This window comes from Dermatophagoides pteronyssinus, unplaced genomic scaffold, assembly GCF_027571235.1.
Source record: "Dermatophagoides pteronyssinus isolate colony J.1.1.1.1 unplaced genomic scaffold, Derpt_VIB-CSIC_2022.12 sq0044, whole genome shotgun sequence".
Classification (NCBI taxonomy): domain Eukaryota; kingdom Metazoa; phylum Arthropoda; class Arachnida; order Sarcoptiformes; family Pyroglyphidae; genus Dermatophagoides; species Dermatophagoides pteronyssinus.
Genome location: NW_027461567.1, coordinates 42,733 through 60,723, shown reverse-complemented (window position 1 = coordinate 60,723; position 17,991 = coordinate 42,733). Strand labels below are relative to the sequence as shown.

General features: G+C 25.4%; 1 protein-coding gene across 4 annotated transcripts; it reads right to left on the bottom strand.

Annotated features, from left to right (window-relative positions):
• Positions 1 to 478: 478 nt before the first annotated feature.
• Positions 479 to 8,064, bottom strand: LOC113790232 (uncharacterized). 4 transcript variants are annotated; one of them, XM_075824000.1, is made up of 15 exons: positions 7,618 to 8,064; positions 6,041 to 6,377; positions 5,736 to 5,966; positions 5,457 to 5,652; positions 5,243 to 5,317; positions 4,517 to 4,660; positions 4,359 to 4,430; positions 3,551 to 3,694; positions 3,264 to 3,335; positions 3,091 to 3,162; positions 2,837 to 2,908; positions 2,645 to 2,716; positions 1,684 to 2,513; positions 933 to 1,612; positions 479 to 817 (listed from the first exon to the last, which is right to left on the bottom strand). In XM_075824000.1, the coding sequence occupies exons 2-15, from the start codon at positions 6,198 to 6,200 to the stop codon at positions 734 to 736; spliced, it is 2,904 nt and encodes a 967-aa protein (XP_075680115.1). In that variant the 5' UTR covers positions 6,201 to 6,377; positions 7,618 to 8,064; the 3' UTR covers positions 479 to 733. The 4 variants fall into 4 exon arrangements, with proteins under 4 accessions (XP_075680115.1, XP_075680116.1, XP_075680117.1 ...); XM_075824001.1 differs by lacking the exon at positions 7,618 to 8,064 and adding an exon at positions 6,496 to 7,055; XM_075824002.1 differs by lacking the exon at positions 7,618 to 8,064 and having other exon boundaries at positions 479 to 858; positions 6,041 to 7,054.
• Between the last annotated feature and the right edge of the window lie 9,927 nt (positions 8,065 to 17,991).

The following is a 17,991-nucleotide window of genomic DNA, read 5'->3' as shown; positions in this document are numbered from 1 at the left end:
TTTTGTTAATTTATTCAATTTTGATTTCATTTTCAATCGATCGATCGATTGATTGACCATGATAATGATCACCATCATTATCATTGATGAATGTCTGTGTTTTAAACGTACCCAAAAGCAATCAACAGGTATCAGGATTTTTTTTTGGAAGTAAATAATCAAACAATCTTTATCAAACAAGCGATAATGTTTTGTTTTCAAAAACAATAATTTAATCGTAATTTATTTCAGTTTTGTTTTTGTTTTTTGTTTTCAAGGAAGAAAAAAAAATCAGAGAGAAAAAAAATAAGGTAAAAACAAGGGAAAATCGATATCCAATGTCAAGGCATTTTGTTTTTTTTGAAAAAAATATTAATGATGATGATGATATGTTCACCATAAATGTTGGACGCAAAAAAAATATATATTTACAAATTGGAATGGACAAAATTAAAAGTCAAAAATCAAAAATCAAAAATTAAAAGTCAAAAATCAAAAATCAAAACTAAATAAATAAATTTTAATGATGGATGAATGAATTATAATCGATGAATCGATGAAATTTAAAAAAAAACAGACCTAAATGATTTATCAATGAGTGAAAAAAAAGTAGGTGGTTTCAATGAAATTTTAAGATTCATAAATTCATCCAATAATGTTGATGATAATGGTGGTGGTGGTTTATTCTTCGATGATGATGATGTGTCATTCGATTATTATTTGGATCCAATCAATCGATTAATCGATTATGTTATTATTCAGTAGTTGTAGTAGTAGTTAATAATTGTTCTAAACGTATAATTTCCAAACCATCATTATCGATATTCAAATTTTGATCCTATTTTCAATTCAATTCAATCAATCATATTGTGATTTAGCCTTTTAATTGTCATTTTAAAAAATGTCAATTAAAATCATTCAATTATTTTTGTTTTCTAATTAGAAATACATACTGTATGTGCTGGTGATTGACCACCACCACCACTACCACCAGTATTGTTTGTTAAATGGGCTGCAGCTGCTGGTGAACCATCCGATAATATTGTCATTATTGAACGTTTTGAATTAAAACGATTCGGAAATGATGATTTTCTATTATTTTTTATTGTTGATGATGTTGTTGTTGTTGTTGTTGTTGTTGCTGATGTACGATGACAATGATGATGATGGCAATGATTTATATTATTATTATTATTATTTCCATGATCAGAATGACGAGAATTATTATTATTATTATTATTATGATAATGATGTAGATCAACAGTTGCTAAATTATTTTTTAAATTTAAATGTATACTTGGATCTGAATCTTGATGATGATTATAATTATAATGTTCTTTTAAATGATTTTGTTGTTGTAGTTGTTGTTGTTGATTATGATGGGGATGATGATGGTGATGATGATGATTATGATGATGATGATTTAATGAACAAAATGATGATGAACCACTTGAATGATCCATCATTGGTGGTGTATGACGATTTTGTGATGAAAAATTATGTGCTATAAAACGATTTAAATGTTGTTTAAATAATTTTGTTGTTAATGTATAAAGCACTGGATTTAAGGCCGAATTTACTGGTAATAAAAATACAGCAACCCATGCATATAAATCTTGATTGATTGGTATTCCTTTTGGATAAAATGAATTAATTTAATTAAAAATTGATTAATTAATACAAAAAAAATTGTATAAAAATTACCTGAAATAGCGGCTAATTTAATTAAAACAATAGGTAACCAACAAATACCATCAGTTGCAACAATAAATGCACAACGTTTAGCAATATTACGATCATGTTGTTGTGTTGTACGTAAACCAATTGCTGAATTCATAATAGCCATTGACATTTTCATATATGCATGCATTATAAATAAGAAAACAATAGAATTTACACCACAAAATAAAAATGTTGAATAACCAATACCAGTACCATCATGTAATTGTAAACCAAGACAAACACCATTATTACCATAATAACGATTTGTAAAATAACGTTTAGCTATTAATGGTAATAATGCTAATATTATTGATAATGACCAAACAAAAAACATTGCACCAATTGCAAATGACATTGAATGACGTTTTATTGAAAATGGATGCATTACAGATAGATAACGATCAATAGTAATAATAGCTAATATGAATACAGATGATTCAGATGATATTGTCGAAATAATACCGGCAAATGTACATTGCCAGCTAAGACGCCATTCTTCTTCAAATAAAATATAATGATTACGAAATTTTATATCATAATAAGCAATTATAAATAAATATATTCCCATTAATAAATCAGCCATAGCTAAATTTTTAATAAAAAATGAATGTACAACATTTAATTCATGTATCATCATACGACCAATAATAACTAAACAATTTCCAATCATAGCAATCATAGCAACAATCCAAACAGCAATACGTAATATAACACTATCTAATAAATGTTGTACACTACTGATACCATCACCTCTTGGTGTACAAACACGAACATTTAAGGCATAAGTACAATGACGAAAATCACTAAAATAACTGGAAAAAATTGAATTGAAAAATAAAATGACAAGAAAAAATATTTTTATTATTTTTTTCCAATGAATAACATTCAGTTGATAATCATGATAATAATAATGATGATAAGAGAACAAAAAAAAAATTCTTACATATGTGTCAATTCTTTAAGCTCATTGAATATATGGTGAGGAAGTTTTTGAAAACGATTTCCTTGTAATGCTCTGATTTTTTTTTTAAAAAAAAGAAGACAGAAAAAGAAAAAAAGAAAATGACATTTCATAATGAGGAATGATTGTCAGCATCAGCATCAGAAAAATAAAAAATATTAAAAAAAAACTTACAATGAACGTAATTGACGTATTTTTTGGAATGCATGTGGTTCAATAATTTCAATCTGATTAAAGCTTAAATCTCTAAAATAACAACAACAAAATGTGTCATAAATAATGAAAAACAAAATGATAATAATAATAATAATGAGACAAAGATAAATAGAAGGATTTTTTTTTTTTGGTTTTGTGGAGTTTTTTAATAATGAAAATTTATAAGAAACAATTTATAACAAACACAGTGACTGACTGAAACAAACACATACAATTTAGCCAATGAAGTCATATGATATAATTGCTGTTCGGTTATAATGGTCAATTGATTATAAGCCAATGAACTGAATTGAAAATGAAAATGAAAAAGAAAATGAAAAACAAGGAAAAAAACATAAGAATTGATTGAACCAATCATTTTTGGATCATCAAATAAAAAACTTACAGTGATTTTAATCTTATTAGATCAATGAATATTGCTTCATTCAATTCTGTTAATTGATTATGTGCTAATGATCTGTTTTTTCCCGTTATTATTGTTGTTTTATCGATTCCATTTGCCACGGTTTATTACATTTATTTAATTACGATTTGAACGATAAATCAAGGCAAAACAATTAAAAAAACAGAATGAGAAAAAAAAAAAAAAAGAAAATTTCAGTGTTAATCCTTTTTTGTTTGTAATTCTGTTTGTAATTGATGATTATAATGAATAATAATGAATATACGTACAATGTATCCAAATTTTTTAAATTAATAAATGCATCATTATTAATCATAATTATTTGATTTTGTTGTAACCATAATATTTGTAATTGATTTAATAAAAAAAATTGTTTATCAATTAATTTGACTAGTTGACAAGCTCGAAGATCACTAGAAACATTGAAACAAAAAACATTGAAAAAATCATAATCATTATTGATTAATTATTCATCGATTACATAATAATGAAAAAAAAGACCAAAAATAGAAATCAACAACAAAAAGTGTTGAAAGGGACAAACAAAGTTTGATTATAAGTAAAAAATAAATTGTTTGTCAAATAATCGTCGTCATCGATGCTGCTACTGCTGTGTTTATTTTGACCGATTTGTTTGATATGTTATCATTTGTTTACACAAACCGGGTTACCCGGTTTAATCATGTGAATTTTTTTTTCGATATCAAAATAAAAACTGAGGGTTATAGTCGAAACAAAACAACAACAAAAAACTAATTCCATGGATTTTTTTTTTTAATATTCGGATGAATGAATAGAGATCAATCGATCGATCGATCGATTGATCAATTTCAGGGGTAAACGCCTAATGATTATTAATGATGGTCATAGAAAAAAACAAAACAAACTGATTGTTTTCACTTTATTTACTTTCACTTTTTCTTTTTGTTTTTGAAAACAAAAATTATTATTTTCTATAAATTCTAGAGATTCTGGAAAACAAAACACTGAAAAAAATGACACTAAAAATAACACTGACTTGATGAATTATTTTGATTACAATATGGATCGATGGATCGATTATGATCAATTACTTACAGTTCGATTAATTCATTTAGTCCAGTAAATGCATTTGGACCGATTATACGTATCGGATTATATGATAAATTTCTAAATGTTTTTTTGTTGTTGGAAAATTATTATTTTGATTATAAAAATTTTAAAAAATTTAAAAAAAATTGAAAAATATTACTTACAATAAACGTAATTTTTTATTTTTATGAAAAACAAAATCAACAATCACTTCCAATTGATTACCAATCAAATGTAAATGTGTTAATTCAGTTAGATTACCAAATGCATCTGATTGTAATGTACGTATATTATTGCTGGTTAATATTCTATATTTTTTATTGGAAAATATAATTCAAAACAAAATGACAAAGTTTAATTTTATTTTGAGAAAATGAAAATGACAGATCTGAAAATATATATTCTGAAAATCAATTTAGTTAAAATGATTAAAGAGAAATGAAAATGAAAAACTGGTGAATTCTGATGATACGAATGACGTCTTTTTTCATGAAAAAGATTTTTCATTTTCTTATTTGAAACGAATGAAAAAAAAGTCAAACCCTTCAGGCTAAAAACAAAAATGTCAGACATTCAGTTTTGGTGAAGGAAAATCGATAATCAACTAATGATTTGAATGGCATAAACTAAATGAAAATCCTGAAGATAATGATTGAAAATAAAAAATACAAACTAAACAAAAAAAAGAACAAAAAATCAATTTGATTCGATCAAAAATCGATCGGATAAGTTCAATGTCGATAACAGCACGCACAACAGTCATTTGTTGTTTTTGTTGGAATCTGAGAAACATTTTTGTTTTTTTTTCTGCCAAACATCTGATAATAATCGTTTTTGTTTTCATTGTTAAACATCCTTTTTTATGTAATTTTTTTTCAAAACAAACTTACAATGATTTTAGATGACGTAATCGTCGTGTAAATGTTGTATTTTTTATTGTTGAAATTTGATTACCACTTAAATCTCTAAGTTATTTTGTTGTTGTTTTGGTTGTATGTTCGACGAATTTTCAGAAGAAACAAAAAAAAATCAAAAAACAAAAGTTAATTTTGAATAATGGAAAACAAATCACGGATACTCAAACACATTCAGAGAAAAACTTACAAAACATTCATTTTTTTGGGCAATTCATTTGTTGGTATATCATTTAGATTACGATTAACACAATAGATATTCATACCGGAACAAGAACAATCTGTAGGTATTATTGATAATGAACAATTTATTGTTAATTTTTCACGATCTTCATCCGGACGTTTACTAAATAATTTATTATAATAACTTGAATCATATTTATCCGCTTTTTTTATTTGAAAAAAATAAAACGAAAAAATGATTGAAATTGAAAGAAATTGAATGAAAGATATGTAAATATGTACTTACTACAATTAGATTCATCTGAACCATCCGGACAATCTTCATTATCATCACAATTAAATTGTTGTTTAACACAATAATCACCTGAATCGCATTCAAAATAACCAGGATCACATGGTGGTATTTTTAATGCATGATATTTACGATGTTGATTATCAAATAAATCTGATGCGGATGATGATGCGGATACAGATGATGTTGATGTTGATGATGATTCAACATCATCAACATCATTATCTGTGTTGTTTTTTTTTGTAATGAAAAAATTAGTTAATTTTTTATAAGTTTAATTAAAAATTAATTATAATCACCTTGATAAGTTGTTATAAATTGTAAATTAATAATTGATATTAAACCAAATAAAATTATCAATAAATTTGATAATTTTATTGGAAAATAATTTCGATAATTATTATTATTATTTATAATTATAATAATTATAATTAATATGATTTTGGATAAAGGCAACATTTTTTTTTTGTTCTAAAATTAAATTAATTATAAATTTTATTACAATTTTTTGTTTTATTTGAAAAAAACAATTGTAACAAACAAGCAGCCAAATTTGATTCACATTATTAACACAGGTTGTCGGTCGATTGTTTGGTTGTTTGTTTTGTTTGCTTGTTTTCGATACTATAATATATTCTGGACGGAAAGAAAGAGGAAAAGAAACAAACAAACAAAGTTTTAGTACAAGGAATAACGTATCCGGAAAAAATTTTTTTTTTGTCATAATTTCATCGAAAAAAATGTGAACGTAAACCGGCAGCAGCAGCAGCAGCAACAGCAAAAATCATGGCCAACAAAATAATGAAATTTATCACTGAAAAGAAAAAAAATTGGGGAAAACATAACAAAATGGATTATAATAATATTGGGGTTTTTTTATCTGTCAAACACGTTATATCATAATGATATTCAGCTGTGTTGTTGACAAGCACATTTTTTCAGTTTTTTCATTTCTTAATAATGAGTAAATGAATAAGTTTTGCTTTGCTTTGTTTTTTTACTAACACACGAGTGCATTCAAGCATTTATATCATCATCATCATCATCAAAATATGTTGATTAAAATCCATTATTGGATGCTCGACTAAATTTAATCGGATTCAATGATTGAATGATTGAATGAATGAATGAATGATTTAGTGAATAAATGAGATTCTAGAAGAAAGAAGAAAAATTAACTTTTCAAAGACAATTAATTTGATTGATTTTTATTTGTATTTTCTCAAAAAAATCTTTAAAAAATTTTTTTTTTTTAAATAACCGGGAAATGAATTCTGACATTCAAAATGAATAGAGAATATGCCCAATGTGTTTGTTTGTTTGTATTGAAAATTCCAAATGGAGAAAAGACATAAATCATTTGAATCGTCTTTTGAATTTTTTTAACACCCACGCACAACTGATTGAAAATATGTATAGTTTATTCTGGAAAAAAACTTTTTATTTGATTTCATTTTTCTTTAATAAACTTATTGTATGTTGTTTTGTTTTGTTTGAATATGAAAATTATAACATTTGAGAAATGATAACCAATTCAAGAAAACAAAAAATAATGCAAATGGAAACTGGGGCAAAAAAAACTTTGTTGCCCTCGATTCATTAAATTTTTTTAACAACAAAAGAAATTTCCTCAGAAATTTTCCCGAAACAATGAATGTTTTTTTATTTCTCTCATTCATTGACAGAATTTGTTTGAAATTCAATTCAATTTCAATTGTTGTTGGCTTCAATTTATTGTTGTTTTTGTTGTTTAGGAATAAAATTTCTTTTTGGTAATGATAATTATTTAGCAAACAAAAAATTAATCGAAATTTAATTCAAATCAAGAGAGAAAACCTAGAACTTGAAATGTTTTTTGTTTCATTTGTGGTTTTACTTTTTCAAAATGTTTTTTCGTTGTTTTTGTTTTTGTTTGAAAATATTTTTACAGAATCAAATCAACTAAAAGATAACTTTTTTTTCAATGTCATCAAAAATCATCGTTGTTGATCATTGATCATTGATTTTTGATTGCTGATTGTTGATCGATGTTTTTTGTTTTGTTCAATAAAAATCAAATACACCAAAACACTACACATTTTTTTCTCTGTTGTTGTTGTTATCATTATTATTTTTATTTGAACTGATTGAAATGGAAAAAAAATGATTTTTTTTTGACGCACTTGATTTGATTGTGAATCACTGACTGACTGACTGAATGAATGAATGAATAATGGTGGCCATAATTGCACACAGGTTTTATTTTTTTTGTTTGCATGAATTTTTTTCCCAAAAAATTCTCTGTTCGCTGTGTGTGCATGCAACAATTTCAATGCGTTTTGTTGTTGTTGATAATAATAGTGGTTTGGTACGCATGCGTTTTTTGATTTTTGATTTTTTTGATTGAAAAATATTCAATGAAAATCAAATGAGAATATTGTTGTTGTTGTTGTGTGTGTAAATGTGACAAACCAAAAATTGAGATCAAGTTTTGGATATTTTCAAAATGTTGTTGATGTTTGAGTCGTCGCTCTATAATAAAAATTCTTAAAATGAATGACAATACATGTAGTAATAAAAAAGTGAACTTGATTTAGTTTTTTGTCGATTCTTTTCCCTTTATTACACGTATAAATTCAATGACAAAAGAAGAAAAGAAATATTCAGTGATTTGACCACCATACCATTATCATTACAACAATAAAATTCAAATGTCAAAAAAAACATGTGGAATTTGTTTGGATTCATTTACAAAAGATTCAAGAAAAAAACAAAAATTCATATTTTTTTTGTCATTGAAATTCCAGAGATTGGAATTTTGTTTTCCCCTCCAGTTGTTGTTGTTGTTAATGATGATGATCATTTTTTTCGCTTGAATTTTGGTTGAACTTTATTAAAAAAAAATTCCCATTTCTTTCGAGCAACAATGTTGATTGATCCAAATCATTTATGATGATAATGATGGTCATAATAAGCCCAAAACTTGTATATTAAAAAATGTGACCAATATTGGTAATTTATTGGTGATTTTTTGTTATTATCATCGAAATTGAACTAGGTGCAATAATACACTTATTGAAATTATTATTATTATTATTTGTTGACATTTTCAATCAAATGTTGTTGAATATACAACAACAAAAACAACAACAACAAAATTTAAATTCAAAATATGAAATATAAAAATGTTTGAAAAGCAATAAAATTCTTTAGCGCTATATCTTATTGAAATCTTATTGATATTATTATATATTGAATATATGATGATTGATGAATTGAATTGAAAATTGGAAATTGTGAAATGAAACGAAAAAGACATGGAGATTCTTCGTTTGTTTGTTCGTTTGTTTGTTATCATTAAATTTTCTGACTTTTTTCTTTCCTGCTTGTTATTATGGATACAAAAAAGGAAAGAAAAATGATGATGTTTAAATTTTGATTTGCTCGTTTTGTATTGAATTTTGTTCGTTTTTTTTCTTTACTTCTTTTCTCTCCTCTCTAATATTATTTATTCATTGAAAACACTGATTTATTATTTTTAACAAAAATAAAATAAAATGAAAAATAAATAACCAATCATCATCATTATAAATAGAATGCAGTTATTCTTTCCGATTCCAAGTCTGCTATCCAATCTATCTGTAACTTTCATTCTACTAATTTTTTGGTACAACTTATTTTTAAGATGGTTGCTGATTATACCGGTCGCATTTGCATAAAGTGGATAAAGGCTCATAATGGTTGCTTCGGTAATGATTTAGCTGATTTTTACGCCAAGCAAGCTACTCTTTTGATGGATGTTTCTTTCGATCTTCTTCCTCTGTCTTTCGCGCATCGTAATTTAAAATCCTTAATGATTAACAATTGGCAACAGAATTGGACTACAACAACTAATGGCTCGTGTACTAAGAAATTTTTTCCTACTATTCAACATCGATTGGATTCTTGTTTGATACCAGGTTTTATCATTACTCAATTTTTAACGAATCATGGAAAATTTAATCAATATCTTTCGCGTTTCCGTATTTCAAATTCTTCCGTTTGCAATTTTTGTTCTTGTCAAGTTCAATCATCACTGCACCTAATTAACAATTGTAATCGTTTTGCATATGAGAGATTTAATTTTTATAATTTGATAAATTCCGATGATTGTACATATTTTTGTAACTCTAATAATTTTGATCATTTTTTGAAATTTGTTTTTTTCATTTATAATAATCTTTGAATTTTGTTATTTTTATTTTTATTTATTTTTTCCCCCCCTATAATTTTATGGAATAGGGGTTTTTGTTTATTAAATTCAATTCAATTCAATTCAATTATAAATAGAAAATAATAATAATAAAGAATAAAGAATAAATTGGCAGACTGTTTTTGATCTTATCTTATAGTTTTGTATTTTTAAATAATTTTTTTTTTCGATGTATGGGAAAACACAAAATATTGATGCTAATACAGAAAAAAAAACATACAAGTTTTATTTCTTGTTTTTAAAATTTCTATTTTTAAAATTGATATATTCTCTCTCCCTCTTTTGCTCAATTCGATGGTAGTCAAATTCATTCATTTCCATTTGGGTTCCAAAAATACATTACCAACAGCAGAATTAAAACTCTCGAATAAAAATTCTCGATATCTCTGTTTGTGACTTGAAAATTTTGGATTTTTTTGGATTTTTTGGTCGAAAAAAACATCATCAATTTGATTTTGTTTTTTTTTTTCTTTACTCATTTAATTTTATTTAAACGAAAAAAGAAAAAATTCTATTGAAATTTGTTCTGGATAGGAAAAAAAATCGACTTGATAATGATGTGCTTCAGAAAATCATCAGATTTTTTGTTTGTTTGTTTGTTTGTTTCGACAAAATGTACATCGATAACGAAAACGAATTGAAAATGATCATTATCAAATTGTCGATTTGATAATGAAAAGATCAAATCAAAAAAATAAAAATCAATCAATCAATCGATTGAAATCAATTTAAAACTGATCATTAACCAAGCAAAAAAAAAGCAAGTTTTAAAACCAAACAAACCAAAAAGTCATAATTATTTAATTGAACATTTTTGATTAGTGTTATTAATGATGGTAAACTTGCAATATTAGTTGATGATGATTTTCAATTTTGATTTGGTTCATTTTGTTTCTTCGAAAAGAAAATACTTGAATTTAAATTGATTTTTTTTTGTTTTGTTTTTATTTCTCAAGTTTCTTACAAAAACTCGACAATTTACAAAATCTTATGAGACAAACAATTTCCTATGAGATTCATTCATTCATTTTTTTAATATATGATGGAAAAATAATTATTTTCCTTTTTTCTCTCTCTCATTTCATTATGAAAATTGATCTGAAATGAAAATGAAAATTCAGAAACATCAAACATCAACAAAAAAAATGAATAAAACTCTCTGGAGAGAAAGCAAAAAAAAAAAAAAAAAAAAAACTGGAAAGATAAATTCAAATTTAAGGAAAAAACTTTTAAAGAAAATTTCTTTTTATTTGAGGGGGGTTGGAAAAAAATTCTTTATCCGAAACAAAAAAAATCCAATTTAGACATTAAACATCATATATGTGAATGAATGAATGAATGAATGATTATCTGAATTGAATTACAAATTATGATCGGTTGTTGTTCTGGTGTGGTAGTGGTCTTTTTATTTGGTGGAAAAAAAAGTCACAAGGTGGACAGCGAGGAAGAACAACAAGCAATGAAAAATTTTGTTTTTTTTTCTTAATTATTCTAACACAAATTAGATTCAAAAGATTCATAATACTGATGATGCATAAACACGATTGGCCAATCATTTTTTTCTCAATTAATAGCTTGAGTACATTTATCATCATAATCATCATAATAATAATTATCAAAATTGTTGTTGTGTTTTATCATTCACCATCATTCATGATTATTGCATACCCCTCAAAAAGATATTTAGGATAATTTTTTTTTCATTTTCTTCACTTTCTTTCTCTCTCTCTCTCCTTGTTTTGTTTACCAAAATTCTTTGGGTGAGAAAGAATGTTTATTTTTTTTTTTTTTTGAATTTTTGAGTTTGTTCATTCAAAATTGCCTCAAACCATTCAAATGGATAATCATTATGTAGTTGTGAAAATGAAATGAACGAAAAAAATCATTCAAATATTAAGATTTTTTACTTTTCTTCACACTTTGTCACTTTATTATCAATCAATTGATTTTTTTTCCTGAATTCTGTATTTTATGAATCTAAAAATTGAAGATTTTTCTTCTTTTGCTACTTTTGCTTCTTTTTCTTCGATGATTTGATGCGAAAACTGAATTCAATTGAAATTGAATGTAAGATGATGATGTTTTCTGCTGATGACAGATGAATTTTTTTTTGCCTTCTATGATGATGATGATAATGATGATGACAGCGGCTAAGTTTTATTTTTTTTCCAACAGAATTAATGATAATAAAATAAACTTGATCTTTTTTTTTCGTTTGCCTGAATCTTTGCCCAAGAAAAATGATTGATTGCTTGTGTGTGTGCTTTTAACGAAAATGAATGCATTTTTTTCACTTTACTTTACTTTAAGTTGATTCTGTTTACTGGTTTATTTTCTCTCTCTCTTTTGATTTCGATGGATAATTTTTTTTGATCCGGTCAACAACAACAACAACTTAAGTATCAAAAAATGAAAATAAAAATGAAAATAAAAAAATGAAAAATAACAAACAAACAACAACAACAACAACTGAAGTGATTCTAGCAAGATGAATTGAACTTTGCAACAAAAAAAAATTGAAATAAAATGAAATGAAAGAATTGAGTGCATCATCAACAACAACAACAACAGGATTCGTAGAAGAAAAGAGAGATTGAAAATATCCACAAAAATGATGATAAATTTTGATGATGATTTATCAAGTTGATTTCAGTGTTCCAAAAATAAAAAAAAATTTGACCCAAATTTGATAAACCCGAAAACCAGAAAAAGTTAAAAATTTCTTAACAGTTTTTCGTTATCTTTCACCACAACAACAACAACAAAAAAACTAATAATATTTTCCAATCAAACGATGATGATGACAATATATATTTTTTTTCTCTTCATTTTGTAAATGCAAAATCAAAATTTTTCTTTTTTGGTATTATGAAATGGTATTTCTACAGAATCCATATAATTATAATAATAATAGCAAATATGATGAATCTTTTGGTCAAACAAACAAAACAAAACAAAACAAAACAAAAAACCGAATCAGACAAGCAAACAAATAAAAAAAAAAAAAAATGAATTTGTCAAAATCATGATGATTACATCATCATAGTGATCATCATATGATTATTATTATTATGTCTGTATATTCGATTCTGTGTTTTGTACTTTCGATAATTCTGTAAAAGAAAAACAGAATTCATCCAACCAATTCTATTTCATTTTTTTTTTTTTGGGTTCAATTTTGTTTTTCGATAATAATCATCACATTGTGTTTGTTTGTTTGAATAAAGCAACAACAACAAAACAAAAACCGAATATCAATCGAAAAAAGAAAGAAAATAATAATCATCACTTCAAATATTGGGATAATATTTGATCAATGAGAATGAATGAATTGAATTGAATTGAATGAAAAAAAATTCAATTCTAGAAAACAACAACAACAACGAAAATAACATTGAATAAACAATAATTTTCTGTTGTTTTTTGTTTTTGTTTTTTTTTTTTTTTTGGATTGTTGAATTGCCCAAATACACACACACACATACAGCAACAAATATGAAATGATATTTTTTTTTTTTTGAAGTTCAAATATCATTCTTGAAACAAAAAAAAATACATTATTATTATATCAATATCATCATATGATTATGAATTTTTTTTTTGTTTTTGACGTCATATTCGGACAATCGTTGTTGTTTGGATGGACACCACTATTATATAATCGGATTTTCGAATCAATTGTGTTGACAGAAGTGAGAAATCAGAATCAGAATCAGGTTTTTTGGTTTTTGCACAATATCCCGGGAGAATTTCTTCATCATTCAGTTTGTTACAAATTTAAATATGATTTTGTAGAAATGATAATCATCATCATTTTTTTTTTTTTTTTTTTTGGTTTCAAATGAATTCAACTTTATTTAATTGAATAATGGAACATTAACTTTGGTTTTTTGTTGGTTGTGCAATTTTTTCGGCTGTGACAAACTTTGCTGTGACAGAATTTATGATTTGGAAATTAAGAATATTCTTTCTTTCTGTATCATTTTTTCCATCAGTATGTTTGTTTTACTTTTTTTTAATTTATTACCTTTTAAAATTTGAATTTTTAAACACTTTGTAAATTGATAACCATTTTATGAAGAAAGAATATTCTGGGCAAAAGAAAAAGCATAATTTATTGTGATTTAAGAAGGTAAAATACAGATTCTCTTTTTTTATAAAGATATGTAGGATGATGATGATGATGAATAAGTATGTACCTGACAAATTCATTTTCAAGTGAAGAAAGAAAGAAAGAAAAAAAGTCAATCAATCAAAAATGAAAAAAAAATTTTGAATCAGAATTTTGATGATAAAAAGTTAGGTAGGTAGGTAGGTAGACATTAAAAATAACTCAAAAATAGCGAAGAAGAACAAAAAAACGGTTAATCATTTTAGGTTTCAAATTTCTTTACTTTTCTTTTCTGTTCTGTTCTGTTCATTCAATCAATCAATCAATCGATCAATCTAATTTGAATAATGATTGTTTAATTTCTCTCTCTCTCTCTCCCTCCCTCCCTTATATTGAATAATTCAAATTCAATTTTTGGCAAAAAAACTTTTTTCGTTTAAAAAACAAAACGAGAGAAAAAAGGAATCAAATTTCTTGAAAGTTTTTACTGTTTCTTTCTTCTCTATTTTATTTGTTTGTTTGTTTCTTGTTGTTTTCATTATTTTCATTATGCTCAATTGCTCTCAATCAAACTGATGACATCTTTCTACTATTCTGTTTTAGAGGAAAATTTTCTTTTTCTTCTTTTTTTCATTCTTTAAAATTAACGAGATGAAATTTGTCTTTCTCACTCACTTACTTTTTTCACTCTTTTTTCTTCCTTCTTTTCATGTTTTTTCTATATATATAGCAAAAATATAGATTTGTCTATGCATTTGACAGTATGTAATATATTGACAAGTTTTATCATCAAACATCATATAAACCAAATGATCAAATGGTTTCTTCTGTATAGGAAAATGTTTTTGTTTGTTTGTTTGTTAAGATTCAAAAAAACAAAACAAAAAAATTAATTTTGTTGTTGTTGTTTTTGGTTTTCATAAAACAAGATTAATAAAATTGAGATTTCAAAGAATCCGAAAGAGAGAGAGAGAGAGAGAGAGAGAGAGAGAGAGAGAAAAAAAACCAGAAAAAAATTATTTTGTACCAGAATTTTTTTTCTTCTTGATTAATTCTTTCATTTCTGAATTGAAAGAATTGAATGATAATAATTATGATGATTTTTGACAATGATGATGATGATGATGATTATTCTGATGGTGATGACAAATCCAATTATTATCCAGATAAATATGTGGTTATCTCTCTTCTTTTTGTTTTCATCCTTGTCGATTCGGTTGTTTGGTGCACAATTGGTTAATCAATTATTTTTTTTTTTTGTTGTCGGGTTTGGTTTCTCAATAATTTCATTTCTGTTGATCTTTAGAGTCCCCTCTCTCTCTCTCTCTCTCTTCCCTTTCGATTTCATTCATTTATTATTATTATTACGTAAATTCATTTATTCAATTAGTAAAAGGTTTCGAGAATTTTCATTCATTTCATTTCACCAACAAAACAGCAAAAAAGCAATTGAAAACAAACATCTTGTCATCGTAATAATAATCATCATCATCATAAAATGATTATGATGGATGAAATAAACATGAAAATTTCTTATTTCTTATTTCATTTTTTGATCGATTATGTCAATATAAATTCTTTCGTTCTCGTTCTCGTTCTGTTTGATGATGATGATTTTTTCCATTTTTTTTGGATCAAACCTATTTCCGATACAATAAACCAAACAGAATCAAAAAATTGAACAAATGCACGTCGATGACGATGAACAAATTTGTCAAAAAAAAATCTATCCATCATCCAAAAAAAAGAAGAAACGAAATAGAAAAAAAAATTCCACTGAAATTTGATCATTCGTTTGTTTTTTGGACCTACAACTACTACTATACTGAAACCAAATCAAACACAATGTAACATTCGTATTGCTTCGGTATTGACTAATGATGGAATGATGGAATGAAATCATTATTGAATAATCAAAATGATGATGATGTGGATGATGAAATGTCTTTTTTTTTGTTTCTTTACTACATCTTTATTTGATTGATTTGCCATTTAAAAAAAATTGTCTTCTTTTATTTCATGTTTTTGCTGAATGAATGAATGAATAAATAATAATAATGAGAAGAAAAATCGAGATGATCGGGAAATTTCTTTCAATTTTTTTTTGCTTTCCATTTTTCAAGATGAAAAGAAAGATGAATTCAAATATTGACATTTTATTGGTGGCTATAGCTGACTGGGTCAATGTTTTTTAATTTACATTTTTATTCTTGATTTTTCTTTTTATTTTTTCCTGGAACAATATATCTGATATAATGGAATATACAACAGAATTTGTTTTCTTTTTCTTTTTTTTTGTTGCAACAATCATAATATCTGAAAAATGAATGAATGAATAAAGAAACTTAACAGAAAAATTATTGATGATCATAAAATCATAGAAGAAGAAGAATAAGAAGAATAAGAATCCAAATAAAGAATCATTTCTTCTCTCTCTCTCTTTCTTGGTTGATAATCGATTCGAAGCCATACGATTTAGCCTCGATTCTTGATATTTTTGTTTTGTTTGTTTTGTTTTGTTCTCATTTTGTTTCTAGTGATATTCATTCGATTTGAAAGCCAAAGAAAAGAAAATTGACCATTAATATTACAACCAAGCAAAAAAATTTTCTTATTCATTTTTTTTCGGTCGCTTTCTATATTTATTTCCTCATCATTGCTCTAAATTTTATCAAGAAAAAAGAATCTCTCTCACCATCTCTCTCACTTTGCATATAACATATGTATCGATTATTTTATACTTAGTTAGTGAATGTAAATGGCTACAAAACAACAACAACAACGATACGATTATATTCGGTTCAATATTTTCATTGTTATCAATACTAATAATGATGATGATTGGTTGAAAAAAAATATTCTTGCAATTCTGGTTATTTTCTGAATATATTTTTGTGTTCTGAATGGAGAAAAGAAGAAAGAAAAAAAATTGAGAACAGATGACCAAATGTACAAGTGAAAAAAATCTATGAATAATCATTGAAGGCTAGAATTTTTTTTTTTGCATAGAATGGCTACTTATTTTTTTCTTTTTCGCTTTTTTGCTTCTTTGAATTACATAATTAGTAGCGGGAGAAAAAAAAATGAAACATAAGAATGAAAAGCCAAAGAAAAAAAAATCAGAATTTGATTCCCTACTGTTGGTTGGTTGGTTGGTTGGTTATTGGTTGGTCGATTGGTTGGCTATTATCATTATACTAAATTCATTATATTCATAAATTTTAATAATCAACAACATTTTGTAATCAGCAATCTTTCTGTTGTTGTTGTTGTTGTCACAATTCTGTTCTGTTCTGTTCTGTTCAAGAATAAGAATTTTGAATGGCCCAAATAAATAAAATTTCTTTCTTTCTTTTCAACCAAAAATCAATATAAATACATGCATGACATATGTGTATAGTTTTGTTATAATTATCAAACATCATCATCAACAACATTAACATTATAATCGTATTACAATCGAGAAAAAAAAAGGAAAAAGAAAGAAGAAGACAAAGACTTTATAAAGTAATAATCTTATTAATATGATAAAAGTTCCTCATTTTTGTATTTTGTACCGTTTTTTGGATTCGTACATGGAATTAACCCGTAGTAAATTATTTAGAAAAAAATTGTTAATTTTTTTTGTGTCGAAATTCAATAATATTTCCGGCTCATTTTTTCACAATCAAATTCTTTAAAAAAATGGATAGATACCAAAATACCGAAAAATACCGAAAAATCATCTTCGGATAACATGAGAAATTTTTTGGATTTTGTTTATCCTGGTCAAACAAACAAAAAAAATTCTCACTAATTTCAACACCAAAAAAACTGGAAAATGTGATTGATTTTTCATTGTTTCTCAACTCCGGTAAATTCAAGGGAATTTCTTTTTTTTCCCCTTTTGACCATGTAAATTAAATTAA